The sequence below is a fragment of the Dermacentor andersoni genome, chromosome 2 (assembly GCF_023375885.2).
Source record: "Dermacentor andersoni chromosome 2, qqDerAnde1_hic_scaffold, whole genome shotgun sequence".
In the NCBI taxonomy this organism is placed as follows: Eukaryota; Metazoa; Arthropoda; class Arachnida; order Ixodida; family Ixodidae; genus Dermacentor; species Dermacentor andersoni.
This window is the reverse complement of record NC_092815.1, coordinates 29,869,240-29,887,428: the sequence shown is the minus strand read 5'-3', so window position 1 is coordinate 29,887,428 and position 18,189 is coordinate 29,869,240. Positions and strand designations below refer to the sequence as shown.

The window sequence follows — 18,189 nt, the reverse complement described above, 5'->3', positions numbered from 1 at the left end:
GTGAAGTGATGAAATTCGGAAATTTGCAGGCACAAGTTGGAATCGGCTAGCGCAAGGCAAAGGTAATTAGACATATAAAATATCAGGGAATCTAAAAATATGCGGATGATGAGTAGGAGGAGGAGGAGGAATGCGTTATGAGTAAATAACAATGACGTGGTCCAGATGTGATCAGGCAGTCCTATTGTCGGATAATAGGAGCCGTCCTTACCCCATACTTTATATTTCATTTAGAAAGAGAACGTGTTTATTACTTCAGGAATTATGAGGGCTGGGGAGAGCGTTGCTACAGGACTCCAAGGCAACAGGCCTTTGGACCATTGATGGACTTGGTGCGCATCCTCACATGTGCGCGCTACTTATGTTCTCACTCGCTCTCCCTCCGTCTTCTTTTTTTTTTTCTCTTTTAGCCCCTATGACCATTTCTGCAGTTGTGCAGGGCAGCCTACTGGACGTGCGTCTCGTTAACATTCCTGCCTTTCCTCACTTTTCTCTCTCTCTCTCTCTCTCTCTCTCTATATATATATATATATATATATATATATATATATATATATATAATAACAATATTCAATACTCTAATAACAATACAAAATCAATTTTCGCCCACCCCCCTGAGTGACATGGCATCTTTCGGCCGAAACTACACTTGTGTGCTCGGTCCCATAACAACCCCACCACCACCACCACCACCTCATCGGCTGTTCCCCACAACTGTCTTCGCTTTCTTATACGTAGGTTGTCACTTAACGGGTCTTCCTTTTGGATTTGTTCCTCCATCAGGCTTCTTTTTCTTTAATTTCTATCTTTAGGCCACCCATGCGAGTCCTGACAGACTACTTCACTTCCTCTTCTTATTGTTTCTATGTGTCTACGGCAAAACATGCTCGCCTGCTGCAACGCCTTCACAGTCAAGTGTGGCAATTCGCTGGAGGTATCAGTGGACAGATGGCTGTCGACTTCGCAAACCTCTGTCGGACACTCAGCGTACCTGTAGATCTTGCCCGACGAACAGACATCTAGGGTAAACAGCAGCAGCGCTGAGGACTGGAGACAAATTGTACGCCCAAGGCTGGGAGGGTGGCGCATTGTACGGTCACGCACCGTTCGGCGCCGAACACCTTCATTTGTCTGGGTCTCTTGGAAAAGAGCAAGGCGTCTGAGTGCCCTTATCGATATAGGAAAGCACCTTGCACCGGGTAAACAAAAGAGCTGCGAAGAGACGAGCCAGCCTGGTATCTCTCGTGTCGCGTGTTATTTTTCTGCAGTACCGAACTTTGTCTTTATTTCCTGGCGTTGGTTTCCAATCGAGTCTCGTCTTGCCCTCTTTATATCTTTACCACCAATCAGAACCTCAAGGTGTGTTCTGTACTTCTCTCTTCTGGTTTTATTATCGTCTTTTTCCAGGCCCATCAACTCCGAGTGCACGGCATCGTGACTCGCGCTCTCCTTTTTGTTTCCTTCTATTTTTTTTCTTTTTTGCTGAATGCTGTAACAGGTCGATCAAAAGAAGCACTTTACATCGACACGCGATGTTGTAGGTGAGATGCCGGGTTTGATTTTTTTTTTTTTTTGTCTTTTACTGCCTGGCGTGGCATACGCCTCAAGTTCCCTTCATCCCTTAAGACTTCATTGAACATAACTGTGCATGTACGCATTACATAGTTCACATATTATATGCCACAGCCCACACTTTCAAGTTAAATGTAATAATAATCTGCTGTAAAATGATCACATCTGTCAACATAAATGGCAAAGATACGAAGCAAAGGCCCCTCTGCTTACACACCAACGTAAAAGTCTCTAAAAGGTCTATGATGTTTTATTAAGATGCTGGTCTTTAAAATTGGCTTTTACTACATGACGCATTCCTTGCGACCTCAAGTGTACAAAATGCTTTTATTTATTTCTATCGTATTTCTATGCTTGCAAGTTTCTATTCTGTGCAAGTTAGCCAACCGCGGCTAACTTCCCTACATTCCTCGCTCCCCCTTTCTCTCTATTTCTCTCTGCCTAGGTTCAGATTTCGCTGGCTGTAATTATTACACTCCGGAGATGCACTTCACATAACTCAGACGACGACTAAACAACTCTAAATAAAAAATGTTTTATTGTGAGGCGCTCTGGGCTTTCAAGAAGATGGTAAAAAAAAAAAACGCGTCTGACCTCACGGTAAGCACGCACCAAATTTGCAAGAAAAAAAATATTACATTGTGCTGATGCAAACGAAAACTCTTCCATGTAATATTTGCGCGTATTCCCTACGCAATGTTCTTTCAGCGAGTATTAAACGCTCGTTTAAGCTTTAAGTGTATGCAAAACGGGCCACCTAAATATGCAAATTGCGCTATTTCCTCGTTTTTATGAGACCATTTCTGATAAGCCGCAGACAACAAAAGCTGCCAGTTTCGAAGGAGTCTTAAAAATAGAATAACCATAATTGTGATAAAGTGGCCTCGTCGAGTTCAAAAAGTGTATGTATGCTAAGAGTACTTCTTGTTCTAAATATATCTTCAGCGCGGTTAACACGATCGTTGTCCTGCCAGTAGCTCGCGAATCTTCAGTAACGTCTCTTCTGTGATCCATGCCAGAAACAGGAGGGAGATGACAGAGCCGGCCAGTTGCGCGTCAGGGTGTAATCTGTACTCATCAGGGTGGCTTCTGTAATGCTTTGAACGTGTGACTGATATCATTTTTGTTACTTTAGTTACGCAACTGGTAAATTCAATCGACCGGTACAATGTAAAGTCTAGCGGGAGCTTTCGAGGTTTCGGCGGAGGCATCAGGCCCAGCTGCAAGGTAAAATGTTTGCAACACAGAGCGCGCTGCTATTACTTGTTCATTAGTTTATACGCTACGGTAGCCTTTTTCCTTTCTTTCTCGAAACTTTTTACTGTGTAACATAGGGTACTAGAGTATCCGAGGTATTTTTTGGCTGCCTTTTCTTCACAGCTGTACCGCAGCTGCACCGCCTGCGGCTCGCGTGTACGGGCGCTTACTTCTTCGGTCTTGGAATGGGCGATAAACCAACGTGCGACTGTCGTGGACGTCTGTAAAATATCGAGCGCCTGTCGTGAACCTATCATCGATAAGACGCCCCGTGCATCTCTCTTCAGACAGCATTCGACCAGTTCGGCTTCATAGCACTTTATGAAACTAAAAGATTATGCGACTATAGCAACATCAATCGTTGGCTGTCGTCGGCGTGAAAAGCAATTCGAGCGCTACAGAAGCTGTAACGCGGCAGCTTTAAGGGTTTTAAGGGCTTTAAGGTCGCAGAAAATCCGCCCAGTGTCAACCGTCTTGCGAGCGCAAAATTATTTCGAACCACGCACACCTAACCACGCAGGCCCTCTGTGTAGCGCAGAGGCGTTACTGAATTGAATTTCTCAAAATGAAATGCATCAGAAAAATTGTAAAGGCCGACTTAGACACAATCTAGAGACATGATAGTGTCGGAGTGTAATCTGAATATACGAGAAAACATAATTCTGTTACGAGGAAACTCAAGCGCAAACCTCTGTTCCAGCATATAATGGTTTCCAGCAAGTACGGACGCGAGCACAAGAAGTAGAAACAGACAGGACAACGCTGAACCTACAATTGAAGTTTATTGTGAAAACATTCCAGAAATCTCCGACAATTCCACAATTCCACAAATCTCAGAGCAAACTGGTTACGCTGTACAAAAGCATCACAGGAGAGAAGAAAGGTGCGACTAGTGGCTGTGGAAAAAAGCACACCACTTTTTTCACAAAAACTGTGCATCTTCAGTTGTGTATCGCATACCTCTCTCATGCGGACTGTCCTATATCGGCCAGACAGGTGGTTGCATTAATGACCGCATGCGTGAGCATCCTATCTGCTACCTACAGGTACAGGAGGGAACTTGCCATTGCATTGCAAAAAACACGAATGCCGACCAGTTTTTGATAGTGTATCGATAGTGGGGAGAGAGCGCAGCAAACTGGAAAGAGAAATTAGCGAAGCGTTCCACATGAAAAAGTTGGGCGCGCATACATGTGTGAGCGAACCTTCGGTTCATATCAATGATAAAGAACTGCAATTTCTAAATTTATCATGTTGATCCACGTGTTGTTGCCTTTGTCGGGAAGGAGTGTGACTACGCTTTTGTGTACGTGTAGAACTTTTGTTGATAATTGACTACAAACCTTGTTATTGTTCTTGTTCGTATGCGCATGCGTGGCGGAGATTTGTGGAATGCTTTCACAATAAACTTCAGTTGTAAGTCCAGCGTTGTCCTGTCTGTTTCTACTTCTTGTGCTCGCGTCCGTACTTGCTGGAAACCATTATACGTTCACCATGCACCAACTGGCCCAGCAAACAACTCTACTAAACTCTGTTCCAGCGTTTCTACCATTCATAGAGCGGCGCACCGATTCCTTGCAACACCATCCAAGTGCCGCTCGCCTCCACGCATCCGCGGCCCACGCAAGAGGCTGCGTTTCTACCAGAAAGCTCGTCTTCGTGCATAGTGTTTGCCGCCAGCGTTTCCCGGTAAACATTACGGTGGCATAGGCTGCAGTTCCCAGGAAGCGTGAGAACCAGTGCATACGGAAAAAGTTTGCGCGTATACACGAGGACAATGCCAAGAGAAAACAGGGACGAGCGCTAACTCACAACTGAAGTTTATTCCAAACGCACACTCGAATAAATAGAAAAACCGAAGCAGAACGAAACAAGGCTATCATTTTGAGCATCACGTGTTACCCCGTGTACCTGATTGAGTTGGCCAAGAGCCAAAACCCCCTGTCAGAGAAGTGGACGGAAGTCTCACTGGCGCACTTATCTCCGCTGATACGCATATGGAAGGCTTCCATGAGCTCCCGCACAGGCAGACGGAAGAAGACTGTAGCAAGAAAAAAAGAAAAAAAATGTTTGCAGTATCTCACTTTCCGAGCTTCGACGAACGTAGAACACTCAACAGGGCCCTCCGAAGAATGGGAATGGGAAGACAGAATGACCAGGTTCAACGACATCACCAACCATTACAAGATGCAAAGATGCACTTATCCACCGCCCCATCCACAACTCACTAGATCGCAAGCTGTCCAGTGGTGACAACTACAAACCAAATCGTACAAAAGCACGATACTGATGCACACTATTTATGCAGACATATGCACAACAAATAGATGCAAAGGGTGTGGCACCAGAGCCACGCTAGAAGACACGCTATGTGAATGCCAGGGACTAATACAGGACAATGAGAGCGAAGCCTCCATCGACAGCCTTCGCGCGCGTCGGCAGGCCGCGCTGCTCAGCTCGAATCTGGAAGACCAACTCTGGGCAATCCAGCGGTCCAAGAAAGCCGCCGAGAGGAAGGAACTTTTGGCAGTAACCTAGGCGGGTGCCCCATCCCACTAACTCGCGGCCCCGAATCGTTCTGATTCGAAATAAGGTTTTCTCACTCACTCAAGTACACAGCCCCGTTCTTTCCTTGTGCCAAGGAAGTTGTCTACCAGGTGCCATTATCCTGTGGCGCACTGTACATCGGCCAAACCGGACAATGCGTTAATGAAAGATTAGAGCACCGAAGATTACTTGGGGGAGATTCCCTTGATAACCTCCCAAAACATTACCGCCCGTGTGGCAAGAACGATAAGAAAAAGACCCAATGCCAACCGCTCTTCGACAAAACAACAATTCTATTCCGGCACAAGGATCAATTTCTGCGAGAGCTCATGGAAGCCTTCCATATGCATATCAACAGAGATAAGTGCGTCAGTCAGACTGCCGTCCGCTTCTCTGATAGGGAGTTTGGCCAGCTAAATCAGGTACACGGGGTAACACGTGATGTTCAAAATGATAGCCTTGTTTTGTTCTGTTTCGGTTTTTCTATTTATTCGTGTGTGCGTTTGGAATAAAGTTCAGTTGTGAGTTAGCGCTCGTCCCTGTCTTTTCTCAGCATTGTCCTCGTGTCTCCGCGCAAACGTTTTCAGTGTGCATTTCAACCAACTAGCCCAACTGTCTACTCTCCTAAGTATAATCTTTGAATGATACCGCGTTCCACTCTTAAAGGCGAAGTTTAAGCGTCTTCCAAACTTTTTGCCAGACTGGATAAATTCTCTACAGTCCCCCTGCATCACTTAAATGCAAGCTGGGCTCACTTGGTTCGTCGAAATGATGATGCTGGAAAGCAGAGGCGGGAGCAACTAGTAGAGGTGTCACAAACCAAGGAAATTGCGTAGCCGGGAAGTAGCACGTCCTCTAATGCGAGAAAGTTACTTTTCTTCTATACCACCGACAATGTAGGGTAGAAAACTGGGCTCTCTCTCTCTCTCCTGTCTCTCTGTATCCGCATAAATCTATTAGAAGAGAACACCTGAAAGACACCTCTTAAAGCGACTTTTTTCATGCATCTTTGCCTCTACCTCCCACTTTGCAGATGCTGGTTGCTGCTGCCTTGCCGAATAGAGACAAGCCTACTGCACATTACAACCACAATGGAGCCCCACCCGCTAGGCAACTGCTCACTACCTGTGTCGCATGCGGCCTGTGACAACCAGAAACAACAACTGAAGAAGTCGGCAACTGTGAAGTGAAAAGGAGGTCTGCAACGGAAGCGTCTCCTTTATTTTCAGTTTCTCTCCTTAGAATATACTTTTTTTCTTCCATCGCATTGTTACACCCGATTGTCGGCCTGTGGCATATAGTTTCTCACTGTATTACAAGGCGGAAATCTGGCGCTGCTGTGCTGTTATATTGAATTGAATTGAATTGAATTGAATCTGTACATGAGGGGGATGGCGGGAGCAAAAGCTGCACAAGAGCAGCTTGACTAGCTTCCACCACCTGCAAAAGGGTCGCAAAGCAGGGACATCTAATAGTAAACATAAGATATCAAACATGAGATCGGATAATTATTACAATAGTAACTCAGAACTGTTCCGAAACAAAGTTTAACAGGATAAAATAATTATTGCTCAAGCATTAAAAAAATAGAAGGTAAAATGTACACGCATCTTGAAAAGACATAGAATTCGACTACTGTTATACAATTGGATAAACGACACGTATAATCAATGGCTGCTATAAATTAGCACTAGGTTATGAAAACAGTGCTATAACATCTTCTGAAATCATGTTTACTTTGTTCACGTCAACGCCAATAAGATAATTTAGCATCTTCGGAATAACATTGCATAGCATCTGGTCGCCATACTCAGTGGGTGATCTAGGCACTAACCAGCGATTATGCGGGAATGCCGGTGTTTGTTGACTTTGGATTGGCATCGTCCTCGCAGAGCCAAGGCGCCTTGAAGACTTGCTTGACTAGTACCATTTCCTCTGTCACATTATTCATTTCCTATTAAAGTGGCATGTAAATACCTGTTTTACCTTTATTATTTCAGAAAAACCTGTTTTTTTTTAATTATGAGGAATGTAGGAAGACTGGCGACGATGTCCACGCTCACTCTGGAACAGTTTGACGTCTGTGCTTGCTTTTCTTCGCTCGATTCTGCATTGTAGGTGAATAAACTTCATTGGAAGATGTAATATGAGAGAATGAAGACCTTTTATGACGATTTGGTTTTAAGAACGCGTAATCTGTGTCGCCATCTCCCCGTTTAGACGAAGCCTTGTGCCACACCAGCCAACACAACGCTACACCGGCATTCCCATGACGTCACAGCGCTCGTTGGAAAACTCACATAAGCGGTGGCGCCAGAATTTCCTGTAGCTAATATAGTGAGAAACTCTAGGGCCTATGGTAAACCGGCGCTGCCCAGGGGGTGCTCGTGAAAAACGATCGTCAGCGCCGTGAATGAGAGCGCACCGTAACAACCACTGGCCGCGGCACACGGCCAGTGGTTGGCCGTGTGCCACGCGCTGTGCACTGCAGCTGAAGTTGACCCGCATCGGAACTCTCGTTGGTGCTGAACGTCGGAACGCGGACATCGCTTTTAATAAGATGGACACTACGCGTCACTTTACTGTAGCTGACATCACTATGCCTGCAACAGAAGCTGCGTACCCAAAAGATAACCAGTGTTTGTGTCAGTGGTCGCGGCGACGCGTTGGCGCCGCGTCGACGCATTGTTTCTGCAGTAAACACGAAGCGTTCGCCGTTTATGTTCACTGTTAAACTACGTGATTAGCAATGTCATTTGCGGCCGTTTCGTTTTGTCACCAGGCACTGCCAAAGACGCGCAGCGCTGCAAACCAAGTGGCAATTCACCCCGGCTGGCACTATAATATTATCGCTCCCGAGAAAAATACCGCCTGTATGTATTCTTGTACTAGTAACATGTTCTCGGTCATTCCCATAATCACTTTCAATGAACTCAAACCCACACGCATGTTTTGTCCGAGAAGCTCTAAAAAACGATAGTTGAAACGGCGCGCGATATCGCTTGCCTGCGTCCAACGTTGCCGTCACTCATGCTTGTCGTATTCACGAAAAATAATGCGATCGCGGGGCTATACTGCGGCTTTTCTAGTCGTGGAAATTACCCACACAGAAATAACAACGGCCTCCAAGCTTCCTTTTTCTCGCCTTCTGCACGTCCCCCTCCGTCCCGCCACTGGACATGTTCTTCTGCTTGTATGGCTAAATAATGCACGCTATGTCCACAAGGGGGTGGGCTGTGTGTCAGTTTGAAAGTGCAGCGCTGGTTCTCCATCGCCCTTTGTGGGGATCTGTTGAACTGAATATCAGCAGCAGCAGCAGTAGCAGCCGAATGTGGTGGCAGTTACCCAGGCTGGAAACCAATACGTGTGTGTTCACCCGCTCGAGAATCTTCACGCTCACGCTCGCCGCAGGGATGCTCTTCACGTGACGCCCAACACCGACATTCTCGCAATTTCGCAGACGTGGAGTGCGGACCCGCGGCCGATTTCCGGTTTCCAGTGAGTGTGTCAGTAGAACGGCGAGAGCGCTAGGTGTGCCGGCGTGGCAATTTAAAAGCGCGGAACTTCAACATATCTCGCAGTCGGCCCGGAGAAGTTCCTCTCTATGCTACCCGACACAGAGGCCGAGTGCAGTTGGTGTCTGCGACGAGTACTTTGCTGGAGTAAATTGTGGTGACATGATGGTCGCGTTCACCACCCTTTACATCAGTGCGTCAGCAACGCAAAAGCAAGTTAAACAATTTCTCGCCCGGTGGTTTGTTCTGTAAGGTCAGTCCTTCAACGTTGAAAGTAACTTGAAAGAGCGTAGGTTAGGGCGTGTTGGTATTCCATAACTGCGGTTTTTTAGCGCACGAAAAGGGACGAAAGACAGTCGCGAAACGAGGACACAGCGCTAACTTCCAGTTAGCGCTGTGTTAGCGCTGTGTCCTCGTTTCGCCACTGTCTTTCGTCCCTTTTCGTGCGCTAAAAAACCTCAGTTGAAAGTAAATCCTGCACGTTGAGGATCAATCCTGTCGCATGAAGTTCTCGCCAAGTTACGTCCCATATTTATCGGCGCTATTAGAAAAATCAAGAGGCACGTGCGTTGTACCTAATTATTTTCATGTGCGTGTGTGTCGCATGCAAATGACTCCGCACGCGTATCGAAACATCTGCGCCATTGCGTTATATTTGCATTACCATTGCACTGAATTTGCGTCACTTTGCATAAACATTTGCGTCATTCGCTGTACGTTTGCAAAACTCTTGGTTTAATATTTACGTAAGCATAAAAGAACGTTTTGCTGAACATCAATTCTCACGTAAGCGTCTAATTCTTTTATTTCTTCTGCGTGTTATTTTGAGAAGTGCTCCAGAAAGTGAAAGCAGAAGGGGATTTAAGAAAGCTGTGGAAGAAAAAAAAACACGAAGACGGAACTATTTACGCCATGTTAAAATTTCTTCTCCTCATTGTTTCTTTAATGTAAGTAACTGCTGAAACGCTCCAGCCAATTCGTGCTTCGTGAATGGATATCATGGTTTCGAAATCCTCTAATTCTACTTTGTGAATGTCGCCAACAAAGATATAATTAAACGCCTTCTATTATTCAGGTGTGCAAATAACACGAACAAAGACCCGAATTGTCACCAATAATGCGAACCAGACACGCTCAGTGGCCGAAGCTAGTATACGAAATAATTATTCCCGCTATCGGTTTAACTCGGTACAAAGAAAATAAATATGCACAGAAGAGGCGCACACGTGCAAATAGTGCGCGAGTGCAGAGTTAGCAAATGCGGGTCTTGCCGTGCGCGGCCACTTGTGCTGCTTCATCCGCAAATCTCGCGCTGAAAAACAAACACGGTAGTCCTGCCTAACAAGAAGCGTGAAAGAACGCTAAATCCATGGCTGCGACCAGCTCGCTTAGACTGGGAGCCTGGGCCTTCCAACGAGCGACACCACAATACTGTGGATGTTCGTTATCGCTTTACGGAAGGTGTTGCTTTAGCCGAAGGTTCCGACTCTTTAGCACCACGACAGTAATGTGTGCAGTAAAAGCTGATGACATTTCAAAACAAGTCCTTCAGAATAAGGACCGAATTAAAATAAAATTTATTATCTCTTTTGTTTAAGGTACTTGATAGCCTATACAAGCTGAAACATGGCGTCCTTGTGAAGAAGTGGTAGCACAAAAAGTATTTGCAAACTTCAGGACGAATTCAGGAAGCTTTTTGTTCGTAAGTGCCCTTTGCCACTCGTCTGCCGCTTTCGCTTAAAATATGTCCGCCATGCGGATTGACTGTAGTTTGCGCTTACGAACAGTTTTAGCGTAAGAATGTTTCTGTATTCAAATACGGGCCCAGTTTCACAAGGTAAGCATTAAAACCATCAGCTCTTATTCCTAAATTTACGCAACCCTACTTGCACAAAAAAAACTATAAAACATCCATTACAAAGCAAGAATGAAACGTAGCAAATCTTAACCTTGTACTTAGAAAGCCGTCATGCTACTATTTCAGGTGATTTCGTTATTAAAGAAAGACGAAGACACTAAGGTGTTACTTTGTTATATGGGTTTGCAAGCACACGTTGAGCTGCTACAAGAGACTCAAGGGGAAATAATTTAACAAAACACTCAATTCGTGAAATGACTGTTGCCAAACTCAAAGACGACTCAAAGAAGACACTCTGCTGATCTTGTTATACTGGCCTACTCGTATCAAATACAGAGATGTCTAAATGGGGACCTTGTAAGACCTTCGTTCTATTTTGGGTTCTGAAGAGTAGGACCTGACACGCGCGGCCTTTGGGAATGAATGCCGGTTGATGCGCCGGATATTGCTAAAAAAATCTCTCGTTGCTTTTTTTACATAAAATTTCTAATCGTTCCTACAACTGTCTGTGCCATTTAAGCAGTGCCATACTTGAACTCTTCACATTGGCCTCACGCTATAGTGCGTAACGTGGCAAAACAGCCACGCCTACAAAGCAAATTTTGGCGCAATAAAATTGGCGTGACACGAACAGTTACGGAACGAAGCAAAGCTCGCCTATGTTTGCAAACGTGCCGTCCTGCGACGGGGTGTATCACAAGAAGAAATAAAGTCTTTCGCGCACGTTACACAACGCGAGGAGTTCGATACGAACACAGCTGTTTCGCAACGAAAACGTGCCGCGAACTGGATAGTTAACTGTGGTTACGAAATCAGAAAACGCTTTGTGGTTTACGCGCGATATATTCGTTCTTCACTTATTGCGTTATAAAATTCTGGCAAGCTTTCGTCCACTGCCTATTGCAAGGAAATAAATTAAGTTCGAATCCCCCAGAGCTAAAATAAACATAGCGTGATTAGCGTAACTAGTTTGTTTCTTATTAGCACCTGATATCAAGAGCACTTTCAAATTATTTCAGCCGCCATCATTTTCCGCTTATACTCGTTGCAAACATAATAAGCGTCACGCATTTACGTCTTTGTCAGATTGTCACTGCATAAACCTCGCTTTGACGTTGCCTCCGTTTTGTTTATTGCTTCCAAGTCATTCTAGCATCACGAAGACGCCCTGAAGAATCGAGTGATTGCCATCATGTTATTGCTTTGTAATGCATGGCACCCTCTCTCTCGGACAACTTTAAACGGACTGGACTGGAGACTTTTCTCTGCGTCAAAGATACTCGGATCATGGCTACACCCGTCACTGGCACAAAAAGCGACTCGTGCACTAGTACACTACTTGAAGAGCGGGCGTTTAAGAGACCGCTTATATTGTCCCTGTGCATCATCCCACGTGCTCTTAGTGCTCACTCTCTCCCTCTTTTCTTCTTTCTATTCCTGTTTCCTTTACCCCCAGTGCCGGGCAGCAAACCGGGCGCTCGTCTGGTTGGCCTCCCTGACTTTCCTCTCCTTGCTCTCTCTCTTTCTCTCTCTCGCTCTCTTTCAACCTTGTAAAAGCAAGAATTGTAACGTAATTTTCATGTAACCATCGCTGATCTGCAGTATAAAATAATACGGTAGCTAGCTGGGCGAGTCGGTACAACTCCATTATTATTAGTTACAGCGCACACTAAAAACTCGGACAGAGAAGAAAGACGAAATACCAGTGCTAATAATAATGAGGATAAAATGAGGCGCGAATAAGGTGCCTACGCTTGCGAATTAGTTAGAGTTTGTTGCGGTTTAATGGATACGTACCAGGCGTAAGTTTAGTAGCAAAGCTTTCACTGGAGCGTCCCTTTTGCTTGTTCTTCCGCAGTTCCTGTACCTTACTCTACCTCGTTAAATGTACGCGAAATCAATTCCGAACGTACTGGGAAACGCAAAGCTCTTGCTCAAGACAGATGAACGTAGTAGCCCGAGCGCTCTCCTTCGTATTAAGGAACGTGAGCGAAAGCTATGGACAAACTGTGGGGGAAGTATCCTGTATTCCAAAAAAAAAAGGAAATATCAGTTACGAGTTCCCACACCAGCGCGTATTTCTTGAATTCTACGACGGAAAACGTTAGTGCAGCTGGTGCTTCACGTGCAAGCATGGCACTGATGTCTTCTGACAGGGGAGCTGTACGCAATCAAATTCCCTCATACATAAATGGTTGCCTTCCAAAACTCGAGTTGCGAAAGACGCTGTCTTCTTAGAAAAACTTTAAACAGATTAACACGTGGAGTATGAGTACATTCTAACGTAGGCAGGGTAACGTGCCGTCTAACGCAAACGAATGCAACTACAGTGAACTGCTCTGAAAAGCAATGAATGCAAGCCTGAAGTTTACGTAGATATTTTTCACGAACCCGAAGCTCTCCACTGTTCGTTGTAGCACGTAAGTTCTCATTGCATTCGTGTGGGCTTCATGGGAAATCGACAACGTTTGCTGCATAATTACGCGTCATTCCGCTGAGCGTTCAAAATACTTACGGGGTTTGGGCCCATTTGGATGGAGGGCAAGCAAGGGTAAGATTTTTTTTCCTATGCAAGAGAGCCGCTCATTCTTTCTGCTTCTATTTTTTTTTCTTCTCGTCCTTAGTCTCATGTGAGAGGCTTCCTTCCAATGGTGACCGTAAACGTCAGATTTAGAGCTTCCAAGTATAACTACCGCATCGTGAGTCGTATGTTCTTTAAGGCAATGAATTCGGGGAGATCCGCAAAGATCTCTGGAAAACATTGGAAGCAGTTTGCTTCACATTACATGGCAGTGGAGATACGAGCAGTTTTGTTTAAATATGACCGGTCGTTTGTCGCAGTGAAGACGTGTCCTATCGTCGGAGATGCCTGATAAAGAAGTATGAAGCAACACGTAGGCATGGTCCCATAAAGCAGTGTCTTCGAATGCTGGCAGAAGAATACTTTTGCAAGATGGGTGTCCTGAAATCGGAAAGGAAAGCAAACGTAACCACGGAACACTGTTATTTATGACGCCCATTCTAGCTATATGTGCACAAATCGAGAATTTTTTTTTAAATCGGTGGAAGTATCAGGATGAAGCTAAGAGTGAGAAGTTTAATGATACCTGGAGAGGCCTGGTATGCTGCTCCAGGTGGTGAAAGGAGTGAATTTTTCCGAACCAATGCAACGCATTCGTGACTGGTGCAGATAAGGAATGTGACTCATAGAAGACGTGATTATTTGTTTAGCTGATCTGGAAATGCCGAGTCGACGGGAGAAAATTGCTTTGAAAGGCATATTAAAAGATTATGTTAAACAGGTGAAGCTTCCCGCGCTTTATGTTTTATGTGCTCGACAAGGTCAGTTTACTTTATTAGGTTCAACTTGCGCGAACTCAGTAAACTCAGAAAACATTGCTGCGCATGTAGAAGAGGTGGTCCAACACAGATACTCAAATTACACATGCACATAGGAGTGGCTTAAGGAAATAACCGTCAGAAACTTATCGTGATTATAGTGGTTCCAGCACTATTATTGTGTTCTCCTCGCTTTCGTGCCACTGACCTATGCGCCATGTTTTTATTCTGCGAGACTCCATGGGAAAAATTCTTACTTTTGGTCACGTTTCCTCTATGGCATGCGAGAACGGTTGTCGAGAAAGCGCTCACAGATGACATACTTCCATCATACGCGTTTTCATAATCATAAAGTTGTGAATGCTGAAAAGAACAAGCAGCTTGGTAAATTAGCAAGCTTGCGGTCTTGAATACTATGCACTTAAAGACGAGAAAGGGAGGAGGTGACAGGTTTTATTGATAGGAACGAGAGGGAGGTCTACCTGAGCTGGTGCGCTCTAGTCTGCTACTCTGCACTGGGCAAGAGGTAACGAGAGTGAAAGTACTGCGTTGGATGATGATGATGAGAGAAGTCGTGAGTTCTCATGGACATTACACTAAAGACAAGAAATACAAAAGACGTGTGTGGACGAGCACAAATGAGGCCGAAATGCAGCAGCCATTACAAGTTATATATACATGACAATGCAGTAGCCTCTTCAAATGACGGCGTGGACCCGCTCTTCAGTGAAGTCGACTACTCTGCAGCACACCGAGATGCGCTCGCAGTACAACACGGTTTCTTTGTGTGAGACAAATACAGAGAATGAGTGTTCCATCACGTATTCCCAGATCAAGGACTCGTTGCGCGACGATGCTGGAGCATGAGACAGGACTACGTTCACGAAAAATACACGGGACAGCTAATTATGTGTTCCTCCTTTCTGAAGCACACCTGAGATTAAGCCTTCGTGCTAAATGCCACTTCGAACAAGACTCGTGAGACAATATATCAATATATCATTACTGACTTTTATAAGCATACTTGTGTGTTCCGAAAAATCTTCTAGCAGTAATTAGATGGCTTGTGCTTGGGCTTCCTGACTGTTACCGCAAGCTCTCTCATGATCGAAAAGTGTGAGCGTTGTTAAGCTGCGCCTTGAGCGATAGAAGCAAGCTGAAAATTTAGCGTCGTTACCTTTGTAATGGCTACCTGTAGCTTTGAAATCCATTGTTCTTGAAGAAAAATAAGTACCTTTCAAAAGTCTTTTGTCGCTAGCAAAAGTACATCGTAATTACACAAAACACGTATCACAGCACAGGTCTCTAATGGCTGTTAAGTTCGATGCTATCATACAAGCAAGCATATAAATTCTGTACTTCTGCGATGTAGTTTCCGCTTTGTTAACTGATTTTACGCTATTGATGCGCCTGTATTGCATAAATGCCGCAATACATAACATTGGTGGCTTGACCATCATGTACAGACTGACGTGAATCTTTGTTGCTTTGTGTCGACAATAATCACCACGTAAGACAACCTCGATGACGTCAGAGCTTTAATTTACATCATTAAAGAACCAGTTTGTGTAAGTATACGTAGGCTGTGTTCACGACGTAGATACTTGAAAACTCGAAGGCCGACATCACACGCTTGCGACGTCCCGTCCAACGTGACGCTAATTAGTATTGATTTTTGAGGCAATTCGGAAAGTGACCGAAGAGTCTTTAGCAGGACATTGCAACTGAAACGACGTCGCATTGCATCGCCACGTCAAGACTGCGCGCGACCATCTGTGTTCATACCACGTCGCTGAAGTGAGTGGCATGCGCGAATCATGCACGTGTGTTCGCGCGTTCCAGTGGTGTGGATTTCGTCTGTCGACGTGACGCCACCTGCATCGCGTTTCCGATTGCGGTCGCTGGGCGAGCTCCCCTTGGTGCGTGCCCAGGAGTAACGACGGCGTGCAACAGCGAAGGCGATCGGCCAGCAGCTGCTCACCTGAGTGCTGCCCGTGTTCTTGCCGCCGGTGACGGGCGTGAGCAGGCGCTCGCAGTAGGAGCCCTCGAGGAAGAGCACGCCCGACGGCCGGGTCGTCGTGTCGTTCTCGAAGTAGAAGAGCAGGTTCTGGTAGAGCACGAACCAGCGGAGCTGCCAGCGTGCGCTGTCCGCCGTGCGCTTGCAGAGGTAGCCACGCAGGCAGTTGTCGTGCAGCGCCTTCTCGGACAGCGACAGCAGCTGTGCATCGTTCATGCGCAGCGCTCGCTGCATGGCCCCCCGCGCTCAGCCGGCCCGCCGACGACGACGCAGCCACATGCAGCCCCCGTCGTCGCAAGACGTCGCGCTAGCGCCGCCTCCGCCGGCCGCCCGCGCCATGGGGCGCCGCGTGCCGACGTTGACGACCCACCGATGCCTGTTGGGCCTGCCGCTCGCCGACTCTGCTTTCTGCCGACGCTGCACGGACGGGTTCGGGGTTGGGGGAAGACCCGCTGCTGGAGCTGGTGTGCAGCTGCCGCCGCCGCCGCCGCTGCCGACGCGATTGCCGTCGCCGACGACCGACGGTCGATGCGATGCCGGCACGCGAGCCCCTGGCGGCCGCCTCTTCCCGCCGTCACGTGGGGGGAGGCGAGCAGCCTCCGCCTCCCCCGGCATCTTCTTCCTCCGACTCACCTGGACGCGCCTCCTTTTCTGTCCCCCCTTTCGCTCCCCAGGACGCCGCTCCCGGCCACCCGTGCGGCACACCTCCGCGGCCCCCTCTCGACGCACCTGTGGGATCGCGAGGGAGCGAAAAAAAAGGCGTCCCGCTTCTTGCTCAGCCAGCCCTTCTGACACAGAGAACGCCGGCCCCTCCGATGGGCAGAACTGGGCTAGGCCATCAGAATGTGTGTCACAGGGACGACGCCAGTCGCTCTGTGGGTCAGCCGACGGCGTGCCAACCACGATCCCTTGTGAACTGCTTAGACGCACGAAACGGGAGCTCGAGGTGTAGAAGACCAGCTTGATGTCTATGGCACTTTGTTTTCGAAGCATTTTAATGTGATTAGCATTTTTAGAGTACTTCACGAACTTTCAAGGGTAACCGTTTAGGAAGGAAGGAAGGAAAAAGTGGAGAAGGAAAGGCAGGGAGGTTAACCAGTTTAGCTCAAAAGGTTTGCTACCCTACACATGGCAGAGGGATGGGGCGATGAAAGATGGGGAAGGGAGAGAGAGAGAGAGAGAGCACATAGCACAGCACACACACATCGTCCGTTAGAGTCTATCAATATGGCGTGGTACGTGATATCACTCTCACAGCCACTTGTCCAATCCCGTCTCTTTCAAAAACCGAAGTAGTCCCTTCGTCGCCTTCACCTGCGATGTCTTCTGTCGGCGGCATGTGAAAATCGTGTCGAGCGACAATGGTCTAGTGTGAAGGGTAACCGTTTACCTACCCACTGGGGTTACTGGGTAGGCAGTCCGGTCTGATGGGTTGCGCATCGAGCTGCTACGCTGAAGGAACAGGAATGGAAACAAAGTGCCGCATCAACTTGGGTCACTGCGTATGTGTACTGCGTATGTGGCACTGGGTACCTGCCGTTGTTCAACGAACCTACCGTTCGGCCTGTCCACTCCTTCATCACGTCCCGTCCGAAGTCCGGTTCTTTTCTTCTTTCAACGAACCTCTTTGATGCTGACTTGGGCAAATAGGTATGGGCCATTTGGTCTGGGCCGGTTTGCAATGAACCTCTTTAATGACAACTTTAGTAACTGGTACGCGCCACGCACTTTTGAGTGACGAAAAATAACCTTCAAAATTTCTCCGGTACTCGGCGGAATCGAAGCCGCGCCACGCGCGGATTTCGCGGTGGCGCCGCTAGATGGCGGAGCGTGTGCAGTGGCTAGCAGTGACCCCGGTAGCATACGTGTTTCGGCATTGACGATATGGCATGCCGCTGCACTACTTCAATGCTAGTCGCATTAACGTCGACATTTATTGTGAGATGTGTCCTGCCTGATTTTTTTTTTCGAGCGGTTAGTAGGCCACTGCGCGGTGCACAGGTGACCTTAGAAACTTCGTCGAGATTATACATGCCTAACCGTTATATGTTTCCCCTGATTTCATTTATGTTTTCTTAAAGGCC

At 46.8% G+C, this 18,189-nt stretch overlaps 1 protein-coding gene across 1 annotated transcript in view; it reads right to left on the bottom strand.

The window, feature by feature from the left end:
* LOC126542489 (ras-specific guanine nucleotide-releasing factor 2-like) overlaps positions 1 to 16,599 on the bottom strand; it is a 402,122-nt gene extending 385,523 nt beyond the window's left edge. The window contains exon 1 of the mRNA XM_072286375.1: positions 16,070 to 16,599. Within this exon, the coding sequence (XP_072142476.1) occupies positions 16,070 to 16,339 (270 nt within the window). The 5' untranslated portion in view covers positions 16,340 to 16,599. The remainder of the gene's footprint in view (positions 1 to 16,069) is intronic.
* Positions 16,600 to 18,189: the final 1,590 nt, after the last annotated feature.